This window comes from Erpetoichthys calabaricus, chromosome 1, assembly GCF_900747795.2.
Source record: "Erpetoichthys calabaricus chromosome 1, fErpCal1.3, whole genome shotgun sequence".
In the NCBI taxonomy this organism is placed as follows: Eukaryota; Metazoa; Chordata; class Cladistia; order Polypteriformes; family Polypteridae; genus Erpetoichthys; species Erpetoichthys calabaricus.
In genome coordinates this window covers 286,881,906-286,900,152 of record NC_041394.2, presented here as the reverse complement: position 1 = coordinate 286,900,152, position 18,247 = coordinate 286,881,906, and the positions used below count along the sequence as shown (strand labels likewise).

The 18,247-nt window shown below is 38.4% G+C and overlaps 1 protein-coding gene and 1 long non-coding RNA gene across 5 annotated transcripts in view; one reads left to right on the top strand and one right to left on the bottom strand.

The window, feature by feature from the left end:
- The window catches only part of ppfibp1b (PPFIA binding protein 1b), a 229,520-nt gene that overhangs the window by 168,532 nt on the left and 42,741 nt on the right, over window positions 1–18,247 (top strand). For all 3 annotated transcript variants that reach the window (XM_051934515.1, XM_028816186.2, XM_051934519.1), the window contains 2 exons: window positions 16,578–16,638; window positions 16,722–16,754. In XM_051934515.1, the coding sequence (XP_051790475.1) occupies window positions 16,578–16,638; window positions 16,722–16,754 (94 nt within the window). The remainder of the gene's footprint in view (window positions 1–16,577; window positions 16,639–16,721; window positions 16,755–18,247) is intronic.
- LOC127529785 (uncharacterized) overlaps window positions 1–18,247 on the bottom strand; it is a 31,010-nt gene that overhangs the window by 1,613 nt on the left and 11,150 nt on the right. The gene's annotated exons all lie outside the window — the stretch shown is intronic.

Below are 18,247 nucleotides of genomic sequence, written 5' to 3'. Positions count from 1 at the left end.
GTTGATGTACACTACAGCTATTATTAAAAGAAACTTCGTTATTGGAGATAGATGTATCAGTCATAATACAGATGCATATTGTAGCAACCTTGAGTGTGGGGTTTGGGTGTGAAAATTGGGTATTATTTGTTCTACTGCTGAAACTGTCATATTCTTGCTACTCTCAAATGCCGCTGCTCTGATACTTCATTGCTCCTTCTGTGTGGCTTCATGCACTTTCATCTGCCCTGCATATTCACGCTGTCGGCTCCACCTCACTTGGGGTCAGAGGCAACATCATCTGCCTTGTTTTTCTCAACTCTGTGAGCAGAACTAAACCAGGATCCTTAAGTAGAATCGCCAGTGGCTACAAACCAAGGCCAATAAATTTTAACAGAGGAGGAGCTGCTCCAAAATGGTTGCATGTAAGTGCTGTCTATCCACGCAACCTCTTCCATGCTTTGCACCAGCTACTTTAATGGCCAGCTGCTAACCCCGATAATTCATCTGCATGGCATTTCTTTTATCCACAACTATCCCGCTTAGGGAGGTTACTAAATGACTTCCACAGCACTCTGCATTTTTTTTTTTTTTTTTTTTTTTTTTTTTTTTTTTTTTTTTGCAAATTGGGCTCACTTTTCTATTACTTTTCTTGTTCATTTTTATCTTTTCATACTTTTTATGAACTGCTTTCAGTAATGGCATTCTATTTCAGTGTACTAGTTCTTGTTTAGGTTACTTGCACTTGGATTTGGTTTGGTCCGTTTATAGGAGATGGACGTCTGAAGCAGAGCTCCGCTAGCAGCGGCTTTATTTTCCCACGTATTTCATATTATTTAGAGGTATCCTGTATTTAACCCGACCAAGGAACATCCACTACAATATACAAGCATGAGTAACAAGAAGAAAAGTCAGAAAGAACCGGAAAAGAAACTTAAAGCTGCATCGAAGTCCGGACAGACTTCCGGCCTGAGTGCAGGTGTAAGGTATGGCATCACGGAGACTGACCTGGAACAGGCAGAAGAGTGCGCAGAATTCCTGGGGCCCCGCTCCATTGTATCGTCTCCAGTCGAGAGTGAAAATGGGAGCGAAGGCGCAAGTGATACAGGTCGCGAGGGATCGCCGATTACTGAGGATCATTCGAGACTAGAAAGGGCTCTGCAGGACGTGCTCTCATCTACTCATCGCGAGCCTGTAACAGGAGCTGCATTTTCACTTGCGGAGCACGAAAGCAGAAGCGAACTGTCCGAACTGAAAGAGATGATCGCTACACAGATAGCTACACAGAAAGAGATGAACACTACACTGGCCACTGCCATGGTTACGGCCATGAAGGAGCTTAAGAAAGATAACACAAATGATCTTAAGAAGGTGGCCACTGAGCTCAAGAAGGATAACAAAGATAAGGAAACGCGTCTATTTGAACGTTTCGACGTGAACTTTAAAGGCATGTTGGAGAAATTAGTGGAACACATTGAAGAAACTAACTCCAAACTGAAAAGGCTTGATGATCATATTAATGACGTTTCAGACCAGCTGGAAGACGTTAAGCAGGGACTCACGGCTCGAGTGGAAACAGCGGAACAAATGGCATCTAACGCCGATGAAAAAGCCACAGTTGCGAACTCGGAATACAAAAAACTTGGAGACAGACTTGCAGCCCTGGAGGATGGGTGCAGAAGAAATAATATAAGAATTGAGGGTATACCTGAGAAACGAGAAAGCTCAAGCCCAGTGAAATTTGCAGTAGAATTACTGTCTAAAATAATTGGAGATGACTTTAAACTCGACAATGAGATAGCCACGGCTTATCGCACAAAGATACCAAGCGCCTTTAAATCTAGGTCTTTTATTGTCCGCTTCGAACGACTAAGATGTAAGCTTGATGTGATGGCACTTCTCAGACACAAGCAAGAGATTATATTCGAAAATAATCTTATTCGTATTTTTCCCGACTTCTCACCATCAACAGCTGCAAAACGCAGATCCTACAACGACATTAAAAGGATGCTACGGGAAGCCGATATCAAATACAGCCTCTTGTATCCTGCCAAACTGAAAGTGGAAGTTCAAGACGGACATTATATTTTCTTCAGCAAAGAAGAAGCTGAAAAAGAATTAAAGAAGCTGTTTCCGACACTTTTTTTGAAAGTTAATTAAAATTAAAGAGCCGTATTCTATCAAGGCACGGGAAAGACCCATGATCTGATCGCTGGATCCATGTTTAAAGAGACTGGTATTATAATTATACATCTCTAATTCTCTTTTTTTTAATTTTTTTTTTTATCTGGACTTTATATGTTATATGTTTATGTTTTAATCAGAGTTATAGAGTTATAGACGTGAGTGTGAAAATGTGGAAGTGATTAAAGTAGGATTCGTTTTATTTATTTATTTTTTTATTTCTTTTCTTTTTTTTTTATTTTTCTTTTTTTTTTTTTTTAATTTATTTATTTATTTTTTTTATTTTACTATACCTTAAAGTAGACCGTTTAACTTCATACCCTTGGTTTATTGCTTGTTCTACTATTTATATAATTACCATTATACTATTACAGTATGAATTACCAGGTTTATCCTGGACTAGTTTTTAAAATCACTCCCAGGGTTGTTTTTTTTTTTTTTTTTTAACCTTAATATCTTAACTTAAAAGCGCTGAAGATTATTTCAAGATTAAATATTGTTAATGAGAACATTTTCGGCAGATAGTATTAAGGATTTAACTGTAAAAGATATCTCTGTTTTAATTCTGTAACGCCGCTGCAGGGTGGGGTTTGTTTTGTTTTGGACGTGCTCTGTCTCTTCGTATGTCAGAGGACTGGAACATCGCGAAGTGGGGTCTAGCCTCATGTGGGGAGGCAAAATGGGGGGGTGGGGGGATAAAGGGGGGAGAGAAGGAGAGCAGGTTATATCTAATCTATTCTTATAATCCTTATAATTATAAATATCAATGCAGCAACAGGCTAACATGCAACAACTCCTGGGGAATCTTGAAACTAAGATTAAAACTGCCATATTACCAATTAAAACTATAAAATGACATTAAAAACTCAGAATCAATGTCTCCATGATGGGACAGTTAACTTTGTGAGCTGGAATGTTAAAGGCCTGAATCACGAATTAAAGAGAAAGAAAGTATGCTCTCACCTAACAGGCTTAAACGCTAAAATAGTATTTTTACAGGAGACCCACTTACTAACCAAGGATCAGTTCAGATTACAAAAAGTCTGGACTGGCCAAATGTTCCATTCTAGCTTTATAAAGAAAACTAGAGGGGTGGGAATTCTCATACATAGAACAGTTCCATTTGTAGCATCAGAGGTAGTGTCGGACCCTGAAGGGAGATATGTGATGGTCATGGGCAACTTATATAACAGTAAAATGATTTTGATAAATGTTTATGCACCCAATGTTGATGATAAGGAATTCATGCAAAATCTATTTGCATCCATTCCCAGTGTGAACACTCATAAAATTATAATGGCTGGGGACTTTAATTGTGTTTTAAATCCACTCTTAGATAGGACTCCTGTGACAGGGGGGACGACATCTAATACTGCAAAGATAATTACACAGTTTTTAAATGATCACAACTTATCAGACCCCTGGAGGTTTCTTAACCCAAACTCAAGAACATACTCGTTCTACTCACCAGTGCATTATAGCTACTCAAGAATTGATTATTTTTTTATAGATAATAATTTCCTGCCTACAATTAAATCATGCAAATATGACACAATTGTTATCTCTGACCATGCCCCTCTAGTCTTGGAGCTAAAATCAATAAGCCCCTCGTACTCACCTCGCAGATGGCGTCTTAACCCTCTTTTATTGGCAGACGAGAACTGCACAGAATTTATATCCAAACAAATCAGCTTCTTCCTAGAGACAAACACGTCTACAGAGGTTTCTGCAGGAACACTCTGGGAAACTCTAAAGGCCTTCCTAAGAGGCCAGATTATTTCATATCTTTCCCATAGAAATAAATTAGAAACCAAGAAAGTGTCAGAGCTAAGAAATGAAATTACTAGAATAGATGAAGAACAAGCCAGGCGTCCAAGTGAAGCTCTTCACAGGAAAAGGCAGGCCTTGCATACAGAACTTAACATCTTAACAACTAAAGAAACTGAACAACTTATTTATAAGTCTAGACAGCATTACTATGAACACGGAGAAAAAGCTAATAAGCTTTTAGCTCAACAAATTCATAAACAAGAAGTTCACAATGCAATACCAGTAATCACCAACAAGAATGGAGAAGAAATCATCGACCATAATAAAATAATGCACACATTTAGAGATTACTATAAGTCTTTATATTCCACTGAGCCCAAAGAAGACAACACGCAATCTAATGCATTTCTGGATAATTCACAAATACCACAAATAGATGCTTTAAGTGCTGAGGAACTAGATAAACCTCTAACGCTAACAGAATTACTAGACGCTATAAAGTCACTACAAAGCGGGAAATCATCAGGCCCTGATGGTTACCCCGTAGAGTTTTATAAGAAATTCTCCACTCAGCTAGCTCCACTCTTATTGGCAACATTTACAGAAGCTAAAGACCACCAAATACTACCCCAAACATTTCGACAAGCATTAATCACCGTCTTTCCTAAACAAAATAAGGACTTGTTACAATGTGCATCATATAGACCAATTTCACTCCTGAATAATGATGTTAAGATACTCTCAAAAATCCTAGCTAGAAGGATGGAGAAAGTGCTGCCCTCGGTAATATCACAAGATCAAACTGGATTTATTAAAGGCCGACATCTATCTTCAAATCTCCGACGCTTGTTTAATGTTATATATTCACCAGCAAAATCAAACACCCCAGAGATATTACTATCATTAGACGCAGAAAAGGCATTTGACATGATCGAATGGAATTACCTTTTCACTGCATTGGAGAAATTTGGGTTTGGCCCGAATATTTGTGCTTGGATTAAACTACTGTATACCAGTCCAGAAGCTTCAGTTTGTATTAATAAAATTTGCTCAGACTACTTTAAACTAGAACGTGGTACCAGACAAGGATGTCCCTTGTCGCCACTGTTGTTTGCAATCGCTATTGAACCACTGGCGGTTCACTGCCGAAATTCTTATCAGATAAAGGGGATTGTCAGAGAAGGACTGGAACAGAAAATTTCTCTATATGCAGATGATATGGTCTTATATATATCGGACCCAGAAAACACTGTCCCTGCTGTTTTAACAGCACTAACAGAATTTCAAAAGATATCTGGTCTTAGAATTAATCTGAATAAAAGTATACTCTTTCCAGTGAACTCACAAGCATATAATATTAAATTAGACACCCTACCTTTTACCATAGCAGATCAGTTTAAATACCTAGGGGTAAATATCACAAGTAAACATAAAGCTCTTTATCAACAAAATTTTGGCGTCTGTATGGAAAAAATTAAGCAAGACTTGCATAGATGGTCAACCCTTCATCTCACTCTAGCCGGAAGAATTAACAGTGTTAAGATGAATATCCTTCCTAAACTTCTCTTTTTATTTCAAAACATTTCAATATATATCAATAAATCGTTTTTTAAACAGTTAGATTCAATAATAACCTCATTCATTTGGAACTCAAAACACCCACGTATCCGAAGAGCGACCCTACAAAGACCTCAGGCAGAAGGTGGCATGGCTTTACCTAATTTTCAGTTTTATTACTGGGCAGCAAACATACAAGCCATAAAAACCTGGACACAAATAAATGCACATACACAGGCTTGGTCTGCAATAGAAGTAAAATCCTGTAGTACTTCTTTATATTCCCTGCTTTGCTCTCCAATAAATGAAAGTTATCGCAAATATACTAATAACCCAATTGTGCTTTACTCACTCAGAATATGGAACCAAATTAGGAAGCATTTTAAGATGGAAAATCTTTTATCAGTGGCACCTTTGCAAGGGAACCACCTCTTTCAACCTTCGCAAGTATATCCAGTTTTTAATACCTGGAAAAGTTTTGGGATTAAAATGCTCAGAGATCTTTATATAGACAACATATTTACATCTTTTGAACAATTACGTTCAAAATTTAACCTCCCAGCTACACATTTCTTTTACTATCTTCAAATTAGAAATTTTGTTAAACAGAAATTGCCCGATTTCCCCCACCTTGCACCCTCCACAATGCTGGAAAAAATACTGCTCAATTCCGAGGAAACAAACACTATTTCCGCAATATATAAAATCTTATTAGAGTCCCTACCTTTCAAAGATCCAAGAGGACATTGGGAAGAAGATCTCTTAATCAATATATCAGAAAAGGAGTGGAAGGTAGCAAAGCAGAGAATTCACTCGAGTTCTATATGCGCAAAGCATAGAATTATTCAACTAAAAATTATATATCGAGCTCATCTGTCTCGCTTAAAACTGTCCAAAATGTTTCCAGGCCAGGATCCAACCTGCGAGCGCTGCAACCAAGCTCCTGCCTCACTGGGTCACATGTTCTGGGCCTGCACCAAACTAACATCATTTTGGACAAAAATTTTTAAGTGCCTCTCAGACAGCCTTAGTATCACAATCCCTCCTAACCCACTAACAGCTGTGTTTGGTGTCCTTCCAGATGGACTTGAATTGGAGAAGGACAAACAAACGGTGATTGCATTCACTACACTCTTGGCACGCAGACTTATTTTGTTAAATTGGAAGAATCCTAATTCTCCTCTTATAAGTCAGTGGGAAACTGATGTTTTATATTATTTGAAATTGGAAAAAATCAAATTTTCAGTTAGAGGATCTGTACAAAATTTTTTCAAAACTTGGCAGGATTTAATCAATATTATTTTAGAATAAGAGAATTAACTATTATTGTATTTAACTCCCTTCTCCATCTCTTATTTATATAGATATTTACTTCTCCCCTTCTTTTGTCTAATGTTGCCTTATTAAAAAGCTTAAAGAAATTTTCCTTTAGCTAAGCTCTCCTTCTCAGGGATGGGGTTTGATTTGTTTTCAAATTTGTTGGGTTATAAATGGATCTGTTTGTATGGAATGATTACAATGAAAATTAATAAAATAAAAATATATAAGGTTACTTGCATGCACAATTTATAAAAATGTTCAGATCATCAGCGTCAGTTAAGTGTGGTAGCTCCTTCTAAACACTCAGCCCTCAACACTAAGAATCTAAGATAAGAATCGTTCAGGTTAATGGAACAGAAAATACAGTGTCCTTTTTCCTAAAGTTAGCTTATTTTTTAACAGTGAAATGTCTAGCTAAAATGGTCACTGTTTATTTTGATCGGTAAGTGTTTTAAAGAAATATTTAATATTTTTGAACATGGAGTAACCACATTTTAAATTGTTAAGGCTTTCATGATTATTATAGGGGACACAGACCAATGCATAATATACAGCTTCATAAGCAGCTGCTCATGAAGCGTAGTCATTGTAACCAGTAGCCAAAGATAAGGTGCCATTTTAAAATTCGTTAGACACTGAAAAAAATAAAACCAAAATTAGAAGCAGGTCAAATTGTGTTTTGCAGTTTAGATGAAACTAAACTTGCAGCTTTATCTTTAGTCATCAGTTTTACTGTTAACAAAAAGTGAGCTAAACATTTTTACATTCTCCATTGAATCGCTGCAATACAGTGCATCCGGAAAGTATTCACAGCGTATCACTTTTTCCACATTTTGTTATGTTACAGCCTTATTCCAAAATGGATTAAATTAATTTTTTTCCTCAGAATTCTACACACAACACCCCATAATGACAACATGAAAAAAAGTTTACTTGAGGTTTTTGCAAATTTATTAAAAATAAAAAAATTGAGAAAGCACATGTACATAAGTATTCACAGCCTTTGCTGCAAAGCTCGAAATTGAGCTCAGGTGCATCCTGTTTCCCCTGATCATCCTTGAGATGTTTTTGCAGCTTAATTGGAGTCCACCTGTGGTAAATTCAGTTGACTGGACATGATTTGGAAAGGCACACACCTGTCTATATAAGGTCCCACAGTTGACAGTTCATGTCAGAGCACAAACTAAGCATGAAGTCAAAGGAATTGTCTGTAGACCTCCGAGACAGGATTGTTTCGAGGCACATATCTGGGGAAGGTTACAGAAAAATTTCTGCTGCTTTGAAGGTCCCAGTGAGCACAGTGGCCTCCATCATCCTTAAGTGGAAGAAGTTTGAAACCACCAGAGGCCTCATGTATAAATGGTGCGTACGCACAGAAATGTTGCGTGCGAACGTTTCCACGCTCAAATCACGATGTATAAAAACCTAAACTTGGTGTAAAGCCACGCACTTTTCCACTGTAACTCATGCCCTGGCGTACGCAATTTCTCCGCTCGGTTTTGCAGACTGGCAGCACCCAGCGTCAAAGCAGTGCTACTGTTCCTGTGTGGTCACCTTTTCCTTCTTAGACCCACATTCCCGACGCGGCTTTATAAATACACTGAAACTAACTGCATATTGTTTATTAGTGTAATGCATCTGTTTGTAATTAACCTGCAGCAATATAATGGTCCAGGGAATAGCCATAGTATTCCAAATACCATAACTGCTTTAGCATTGTTACTCTCAATGCATCTTCTTCTTCTTTTAGATGCTCCCGTTAGGTGTTGCCACAGCAGATCATCTTTTTCCATATTACTGTCATTGCACCACTCGGAGTATTTATATCACTGTATCTGAGTGGGGAATCACAGCAGCAGCTGATCGGAAAAAGAATTATCGGTATACAGCATGAAGCAGACGCTGACTCAGCCACGGCAAAACGTTTCCGAGACTTCCCTGTACGGACTTCGCGGTTTAGAAAAAGTTTCATCCCAAGAACTATAAACGCACTCAATCAGTCCATCAAGTGCTCCTTGTAGAACTGTTTGGACTTAAGTACAATCACCTCACTGTAAACTTGGGATACAGTTATAATATTGCACAACCTGCGCCACTTTATAAAGCGCGTATTTACATATGATGACGATATAATTTTTAAGATGAAATGCAGTAAAATATGTTGATTATATTATACAGATAAACTTTAACTTCATTTAAATAATCTGTATTGTTGATAATTAAACATGTGAGGACATGGTTCCGCTGCGCTAGCTAGTTCATGGATTGTTCCTGCATTGCGTTGTATTCTTGCTCGTGCTGACGCGACACTGGAAGGATAGACGGATAGAATAATTAAACATGTACTACAATGATATTTCAGTGTTCCTTAAAAGTTTTGAAGAATCGGCGTTCTAAGCTACAAATGGCTTCACGTCTATTACAGAGCTGATTGTGTGGTGATTGGGTATTTGGAGAAAGAAAAGTAAGGACAGGAATTGGAGGTTAGTACGTTTGAAAGAGACAGTACTGCTGCAATAAATTATTTCATCGAAGGTCGCGCATGGCGCAGCAAGCCTCTTGCGTGAGACATGAACAAGCACTGCACCACCATGTTCCCATGTTTAATAACATGCTTTAACTCCTATCATCATGAAAAAGATATCACGTATACATCTCAGTATTTTAATTATTCAGAGAGCTGTAATATCACAAATGTAATGGATTCTGTGTCCTGTCGGAGAAAAAGAAAGCCCGTTTAAGAAGCAGGTAGTGATTCACACACAGAGCACATAGAAGATCAAATACAGAACAAAGCATTTAATGTGCCACTTTAGTTACAATGGGATTTGAGAAACTAGTAAATTAAACGATTTTAAGATGAAGTTTATAATGTTCTACTTTAATGGCAAAATAAACTATGTGATTAAAGTGGAAATTTCGAGATTAAAGTTGACATTTCGTGCTTTTTTCCCCCACTGTGTGCCTTTTTTTTTTTTTTTTTTTGTCTGTACCCTAATAAGCTTTCATATGACACTCAGACGGTGGGCTACGACTTGCCTTTCCGCGGCGACTTTGATATGTGATTTCTTTTTTATTTCGGGTACTGTGCGACTTTGTGAACTTGAGCTTTCGAGTTTCTCCAACACTCTGTCACTTGATCAACTTCATTTTGTTGATTATACCACTGTTTAAACAAACAAATAGTACGTTTTTCCTTTGCTTCCATTCGGTATTCTCTAAAATTCTTATATTTTCCCCTGTGCTTTTCCCATTGTCTTTTCACAGAAGGCTGAGCTTAAGGGCTATTTATATTGATTTGCATATTCAAAGAGGCGTAATTCTGGGAGGAGTTGGGGCGGGACAGAAGGTGCGTGCACGTGCGTTACTTTTCACGCTGATCGAAATTTATGTAGCGGAAGAACGTGGAAGTTTGCGTACATACAGATTCCTGCATCTGGATTTTTCTGTGCGTACGCACATTCCTGCTTTTGTGCTTACGTCATGTTATAGTGTAAGTACTACGCACGGCATTATGCATGAGGCCCCAGGACTCTTCCTAGAGCTGGCCGGCCATCTAAACTGAGCGATCGGGGGAGAAGGGCCTTAGTCAGGGAGGTGACCAAGAACCCGATGGTCACTCTGTCAGAGCTCCAGAGGTCCTCTGTGGATAGAGGAGAACCTTCCAGAAGGACAAACATCTCTGCAGCAATCCACCAATCAGGCCTGTATGGTAGAGTGGCCAGATGGAAGCCACTCCTTAGTAAAAGGCACATGGCAGCCCGCCTGCAGTTTGCCAAAAGGCACCTGAAGGACTCTCAGACCATGAGAAAGAAAATTCTCTGGTCTGATGAGACATAGATTGAACTCTTTGGTGTGAATTCCAGGCGTCACATTTGGAGGAAACCTGGCACCATCCCTACAGTGAAGCATGGTGGTGGCAGCATCATGCTCTGGGGATGTTTTTCAGCGGCAGGGACTGGGAGACTAGTCAGGATAAAGGGAAAGATGACTGCAGCAATGTACAGAGACATCCTGGATGAAAACCTGCTCCAGAGCGCTCTTGACCTCAGACTGGGGCGACGGTTCATCTTTCAGCAGGACAACGACCCTAAGTACACAGCCAAGATATCAAAAGAGTGGCTTCGGGACAACTCTGTGAATGTCCTTGAGTGGCCCAGCCAGAGCCCCAGACTTGAATCCGATTGAACATCTCTGGAGAGATCTTAACATGGCTGTGCACAGACGCTTCCCATCCAACCTGATGGAGCTTGAAAGGTGCTGCAAAGAGGAATGGGCGAAACTGGCCAAGGATAGGTGTGCCAAGCTTTGTGGCATCATATTCAAACAAGACTTGAGGCTGTAATTGCTGCCAAAGGTGCATCGACAAAGTATTGAGCAAAGGCTGTGAATACTTATGTACATGTGATTTCTCAGTTTTTTTATTTGTAATAAATTTGCAAAAACCTCAAGTAAACTTTTTTTCACGTTGTCATTATGGGGTGTTGTGTGCAGAATTCTGAGGAAAAAATGAATTTAATCCATTTTGGAATAAGGCTGTAACATAATAAAAGGTGGAAAAAAGTGATGCGCTGTGAATACTTTCTGGATGCACTGTATATAACTGTTGCATTCCATTACAAAAGGAAAAAGTGCAAGATGTTTTCAGACTGTTCACTTTGGTAATACTACTTGAATATAGTATAGGACATTTTTAATCACAACCAAAAAAATGTACTGTAAACTGGCAGATGAGCAAGCATATCAGGCCTTCTACATCTAATTGGAATCATGAGCATTGAAAAATTCATTACTCATGCCTCCATAGCTTTTACCATAGTTGGCAGTACATCCAAATGACTGCAAAACAAAAAGGTTTCATTCCTGCGCTTGCTCCAGTGTGTGATTCTGAGCTTACAATGAAATAGCCATCATAAAACTTCCATGTCAAAAATGTAGAGATTATGCAACTATAAGTCAGGATTGTCACAAGACATTGCAATTAACATTAAACCTAAGGCAAGAAATACAGCTTTGAATTATATTCATTCTAAGCTGTTTATTCCTAAAGATTTTGACCATATTAGCCATGTTTAATAGTGGGCTTTCTTATGAATTGTAGCAAGAGCCTGCACTTTAGCAATTAAAAAAATTTCATAGTGCATTCATGTCATGTCTAGTTAATTGAGCAGAAGCTCAAATATGAAACAAACGCACGTTTACTGTATTTTTAGGCAACAAGCAGCCCAATCAGAGTCCTTCTGTAAGGATGACCAAAGATGAGAATTCCATAAACCCGCATTCACACTTCCCAGTACAGACCAACAGAAGTCTGTGCTCAGTCTTCAAACCAAAGGCAGAGAATCCCTTGGAGAGTTACATGTGTTTTTCTGCAATCAGAGAGTCTTTTACAACTAAAAGTGAAAGTTGACAAGCTATTTACTTATGTATTGTGCCAAACTTAAGCCTGGTTAACCCACATTTTTATTTTATGCATATTTAATACCAGTTCTCAAGGAGTTCCATATCAGGACAAATTACAAAGTCGATAATAGTACAAATAAATGATAAAAACTGAATGAAGGATAAATCAGTAAGGCCGGAGTTATACTTCACGCGACGCATGCTGCAGCGGATGCTCCTGCTACGCAAGTGTTGAAGTGTTTATACTTGCGTGCGTACTTTACGTAAATCTGGAGGAATCCGCCAGGTGGTAATGCGAGATATTATCATGGTGAGAACATGTTCGGCTTCTCTGTGTTGTGAATTGCCTAGAACACCCATTAAATTCCGATGACACCTCACCGCAATATCTCTGAAAAGGATGTTTATTGATTAAATCCAGGGATGTGTCCATTCCAGCAAGCATTGGGCACGAGTGAGAAACAATCCCTGGATGAGGCCTCGGCTCATCGCAAGGTGAATACAAGCACACACATACACTAGCGTCATTTTAGCGGCACCAAATCCCCAAATCTACATATGTTTAGAAGGAAACTGAAGCACACTGAGGACCCCTAGCAGGAAAACGTGTAAACTCCAGGCAGGGAATATCAGCGACGTGACTCCCTGCAAGACAGCAGTACTAACGCTCCGCCACTGTGTCACCCCATGTGTGTAATTATTAACAGTATTCATTATTTAAACAAAATTACCGATTTATGTGTAAAATGTAATATACATTAATGCTTTTCATCATGAAAGTGATATCAACTATAAATCTAAGGATTCTAAATGTGCAGAGAGTTGGAATATCATACATTTAATGTGCTCAGTGTGGCGATCTATTGCTGGCGATTCGCTGCTGTCAGGAGCAGAGGAAGCCCTAGAAAAAAAGATAGCACAGAAGACGGTATGTGAGAATTTTAAAACGTATCGTGTCATTACAATCGGGAATATGTGACGCTTGAATATAAAAGCACCACGAATGCATCTGTATGTCGGCATTTTGCTTCACCACATAGAACCATTTATCAAATATCGAAGCGAGCACACCGATCTCGTAGGATCCGCAAAGCGGCTTTCTGTCACATGTAGATAGTAAACAGAGACTCTGACGTCACATTCCAACTTTTAGCACACTGCGCCCCCCTGACTTTTTGCTGGTACTGCAACTCGCGCACGCATCGCATTAATTTCTGAGGACCTGCTCAGAGGACGCATCAAATGAACGCTCAGAACGCGTGGTGGCCATGATGCGGGCGCATACGCGTTCTGAGCGTGAAGTATAAATGAGCCCTAAGGGTGGAGTTAATTAAAACTGTAAACAAAATCTTCAGTATGTCTTCACTCCAAATTCCAAAAAAAAAAGTGTATCCTTGGGAGTCTGTGTGATAGCTATAACAGTCAGATAATGACGAGAGCAAGCAAGCATTGCCACCTTCCAGTTGTCCACTAGCACTCTCAAGAATGTAATATATTTCAGTTCATAAAAAAGCACAGCTAGAATTACATGTTGTTACTTATAATGTACCGTCCTTAAGTAAGAGGTAAGATCTATGTTGATTATTATTAATTTTACTTTCATAATGGCAATTGTACTGGACCAGATTTTAAAAGCACCTCTTTACGCTAATTTACAAAACTTTAAACTATTTTAAATATAAAAACACTTGTTTGCCTTAAAGAGCGACTTCTCTCTTATACTGGTTGCTACTGGGATAGGCTTAGGCTCTGCATGACTTTGAACAGCTAATTATTTCATTGTATTATTTGTACACAATGAGTGAGTATATCTGTGGGCTTTGGCGTGTCCTGGTAGGATTGGTTCCTGCCATGCACCTCATGTGCCCAGAGAGGCCCTGGCACTTACATTTACATTTATCCAAGGCACCTTACATCATTTAAGATGCAATTGGTTACATTTCTTGTTTTTTTTTCCTATTGGAGCAGGCAGAGTGACTTGCTTGTGATCGCACACCGTCAGTAGCGAGATTTGAACCCACAATCTCCAGGCCTGAAGTCCAAAGACTTAACCATTAAAGCACACTGCCTTTCTACTCCAGGCTACTACTATAGCCCCCCCATTGCCTGGATTATACAGTATTGTTTGCTGTTTGGGGTTGCCAGTTTCTCTTTCCATACTTTTATCTCACTAGTTTTCCCATTTGAGTCATAATTTGACCCCCAAATGTTATGCAAAAAGACAGTTTCCCCTCGGGGATTAACAAAGTATATCAAAATTATTGTGCAGTGCAACCATATCATAACATGGGTCAGCTGAAGTTATTATGCCAGTATTATTGTACGTACACATGGAGATTGTGACTCTCTGACATGTAACTTGTTTCAGTTAGAATGTTCAGCTTTTGCTTTACAATACAGCACAGTTTTAAATTATAATTGCAATTGTACAAGGGGGGACCCAAAAATAACTGGAAATATTTTTAAAACGTGTTTAATTTAATTTTCTGTACAAACTACAATTAGTCTCCTTCAAAGTGCTCTCCATTGGCTGAAATACACTTATCTAACCGTTTGTTCCATTGTTCGAAACATTTTTTAAATTCGTCTGAAGTAATGCCCATTAATGCTCTGGTCGTTTCTTGTTTTACCTCTTCGACGTCAGCAAAAACGCCTTCCTTTCAAGTCTTTTTTCATCCGAGGAACAAAAAGAAATCACACGGAGCTAAATCCGGTGAGTAGGGTGGGTGTTTCAGGGTTGTCATACAGTTTCTTGCCAAAAATTGGCGAATGCTGAGAGCAGTGTGAGATGGAGCGTTGTCATGATGAAAGAACCAATCGCCCGACTCCCACAAATCAGGGCGTTTCCTTCTCACACTGTTGCGCAACCTACTTTTACAAAAAAAATTCACTGAACACAAGCACAACCTTCCAGACTGATGGCACTTGGCAGACTGACTTGTGAGGAGTATAACTAGATCGCCCTAGTGGCCCAACCACGTACTACAAGTACCAACCTAACAACAACAAAATTCCAGTTATTTTTGGGTCCCCCCTCGTATTCTCTTTTGTTAAGTTGTGTTAAATAATCTGACTGCAGTCACACATTGAGCAAAAATCTAAAGGGAAAAAGCAGTGCCAGCCATATACTGGCATTCATTTTAGGCTTGTGTCACACCACATTTTTTAGCAATGTTTCTTTCAGCTGTAGCTTTCATTTAAAAAATCATACCAAGTGGTGGAAAGTTGCAGTGCATGCCCATGACCATCAGTCATGCACTATTACATTTTAGGGTCTCAGTTACAGTGGTAAGTGATAAGTCGCATCAAAAATCAAACAGGTTTGATTTTACTTTGTAGGAATGGGCTGTTGTGTGTGTAGGAGCTGATAACTCATGAAAGGTCTGCTGGAAGTACAGTGCAGCCACAAAAAAGAAAGAAAGCAGGCATTTTGAACCACACAAACAGAAGAGAAACCTTCTCTCGCATTTATGTTTGTCATACCATGTCAGGATGGAAAAGGAAAAGAACAGGCTGAGACTGTACTGACTGAAATCGACATACCTGTAAAACATTTGTCAGTTACCAGCGAACTCAGGCAGTATGGTAATTGGCTGTCAAAATGGGGCAAGCTCACAATGCTTTCAAAATCTGAAACTCTACTAAAACTTTTGAGATGGAGTTACATAATCTGTCATCCCCTGTAAACTCTAATTAAGTAATCTAAAGTCGGCAGCAAGCCCAGCAAATGTAATCATTAATTGTAACACATACTGCAGCTCAAAGTCTTGTAGTGTGACACCAGCCTTCTCCTACATTGTATTTTTAAACATCCATTGTAATTTTTACTGTTGAGTCTTGGTTTGAACACGGCACAATTTCAACACTTTCATGAAGCAAGTAAACCTGCTTTCATAAAGTACATGGTGAAAAACAACCTGCTTAGCTTGTACTCCGAAAAAAGGCAAATTATACTAGTCCATGCTATGGTGTAAGTAGGGGCTTTAAGACTTCTGTGTCATTTAATTAACTATTGCAGTTTGTTTTCGCATTGTAAAGATAATTTGCTAGGATCCCATGTCATTGTTGAATGTATACAGGCCTTTCAGTCCTGAGCTGGGAATAGATAGATAGATACTTTATTAATCCCGATGGGAAATTCACATTCTTCAGCAGCAGCATCTGCCAGTCATGCTCAAGTTGAACCATGATAGACTGCTTCTCAGTAGTTTGAAGACTTGATAGCAGGAATAACTATTTCTGCACCTTGATTTAATTTTTTCTGTAAATGTGATTGTTGTAAAACATTCTTTCTGTAAATGCATTAGATAATTTTTATTAAGAAATTTCATTATAAAGTTATAACATTTTCTTTACTTTAACAGCTCTCAAAATATCCTGAAATCAAGCAGTCTGGATAATCTGAAGAGCAATGATAATGAAAAGGTACCATTTTTAAATTAAAATTTAAAAAAAATCAGGGCTTAGAAATATAATTTAGTTAATTATAATGTCCCATGTTTATTCAGACATCTACACAAGGCCGTCAGAAGCCGATGGAGGTAATTATTCATGTTTTTCATGAATTTCGGGGAATGGAGTTAAATTAACTTACTGTGTAGGTTCACTTAATGCTTTTGAGGTTTTATTTTAAATTTCTTTTTGGTCTCTCCTTTTATGTTTCTTTTTATTCATGTCATGTATTGTTAGATGGCTGAAAACTTACTCGTCTTCATTAAGGTCAGCTTAGATCTGCATTATGCACAGCCACCTTTGCATGGAACAAAGGCAAAAGCATGTGTTTGTATTTGTTTTTGTTTGTTTCCTTTTCAATTTACTAATCATTTGGATAAGGTCTGCAGTAAAAGTGGAAGCGGTACATTGTCATACCACGAGGATATCTAATTTTCAAAGCTATGTATTACACTCAAACTCTTTGCCACCTTTAACACAAGTGAATATTGTAGATCTGTTATTATTTAGCTGGCAGCCCATCCACTTCAGATCTCATTTAAAAAATAAAATAAATAAATAAACATGTTCGCCTGTTGATATGCTTATTTGAGCAATGGCAGGACATCTGTTTGAACTTGCAAATAATATGCAGCACAGAAAAGAAGTTTACACTAGAATTAGATTTGTGGCCCATGTGATCTAAAATGGAAAAAGTAAATGCAGACAAATTCTACAAGGAGTGTAAACTAATCAGAATGCATAAAAATACATATACAGATACAAACAGATGTATGAATGGCAGTTAGATTAGACTCGAAATCCACAGTGACATGTTGATTTTTAATTAATAATTCACAATATGTCTGTGTGTGCATGTTTGCATATACGTGTGTGTGTGTGTGTGTGTGTATTTATTATAATACAACATTAAATCACAGTGGATTTAATTTTGATTTTTTGACATTTATCAACAGAAAAAGACCCTTTAATGTCAAACTGATAACAGAACTATGAAAAGTGATCTAAATTAAACACAAATATAAAACACTAAATTGTTCTCATAAGTATTAACACACTTTCAGGAGTCTTTTTTTTCTGTTAATTGGTGTCAAAAAAAGACAAATCCACTCTGAACCAATTTAGTATAATAATAAAATATGAAAACTTAAAAGCGTAAATACACCGATCAGCCACAACATTAAAAGCACTGACAAGTGAAGTGACTAACATTTATTATCTCATTACAATGGCACTTGTCAAGGGGTGGGGTATATTAGACGGCAAGAGAAAAGTCATTTCTTGAAGGTGATTTGTTGCAAGAAGGAAAAATGGGCAAGCTTAAGAATCTGAGCAACATTGACAAGGGCCTAATTGTGATGGCTAGACGACTGGGTGACAGCATCTCCAGTATGGCACATTTTGTGAGGTGTTGCCAGTATGCAGTGAGTGGTTAGCACTTATCAATAATGGTCCAAGGAAGGACAACTGGTGAACCAGTGACGGGGTCATGGGAGCTCAAGGCACATTGATGTGTGTGGGGAGTGAAGGCTAGCCTGCCTGCTCTTATCCCAAAGAAGAGTCAATATAGCACAAATCCTTT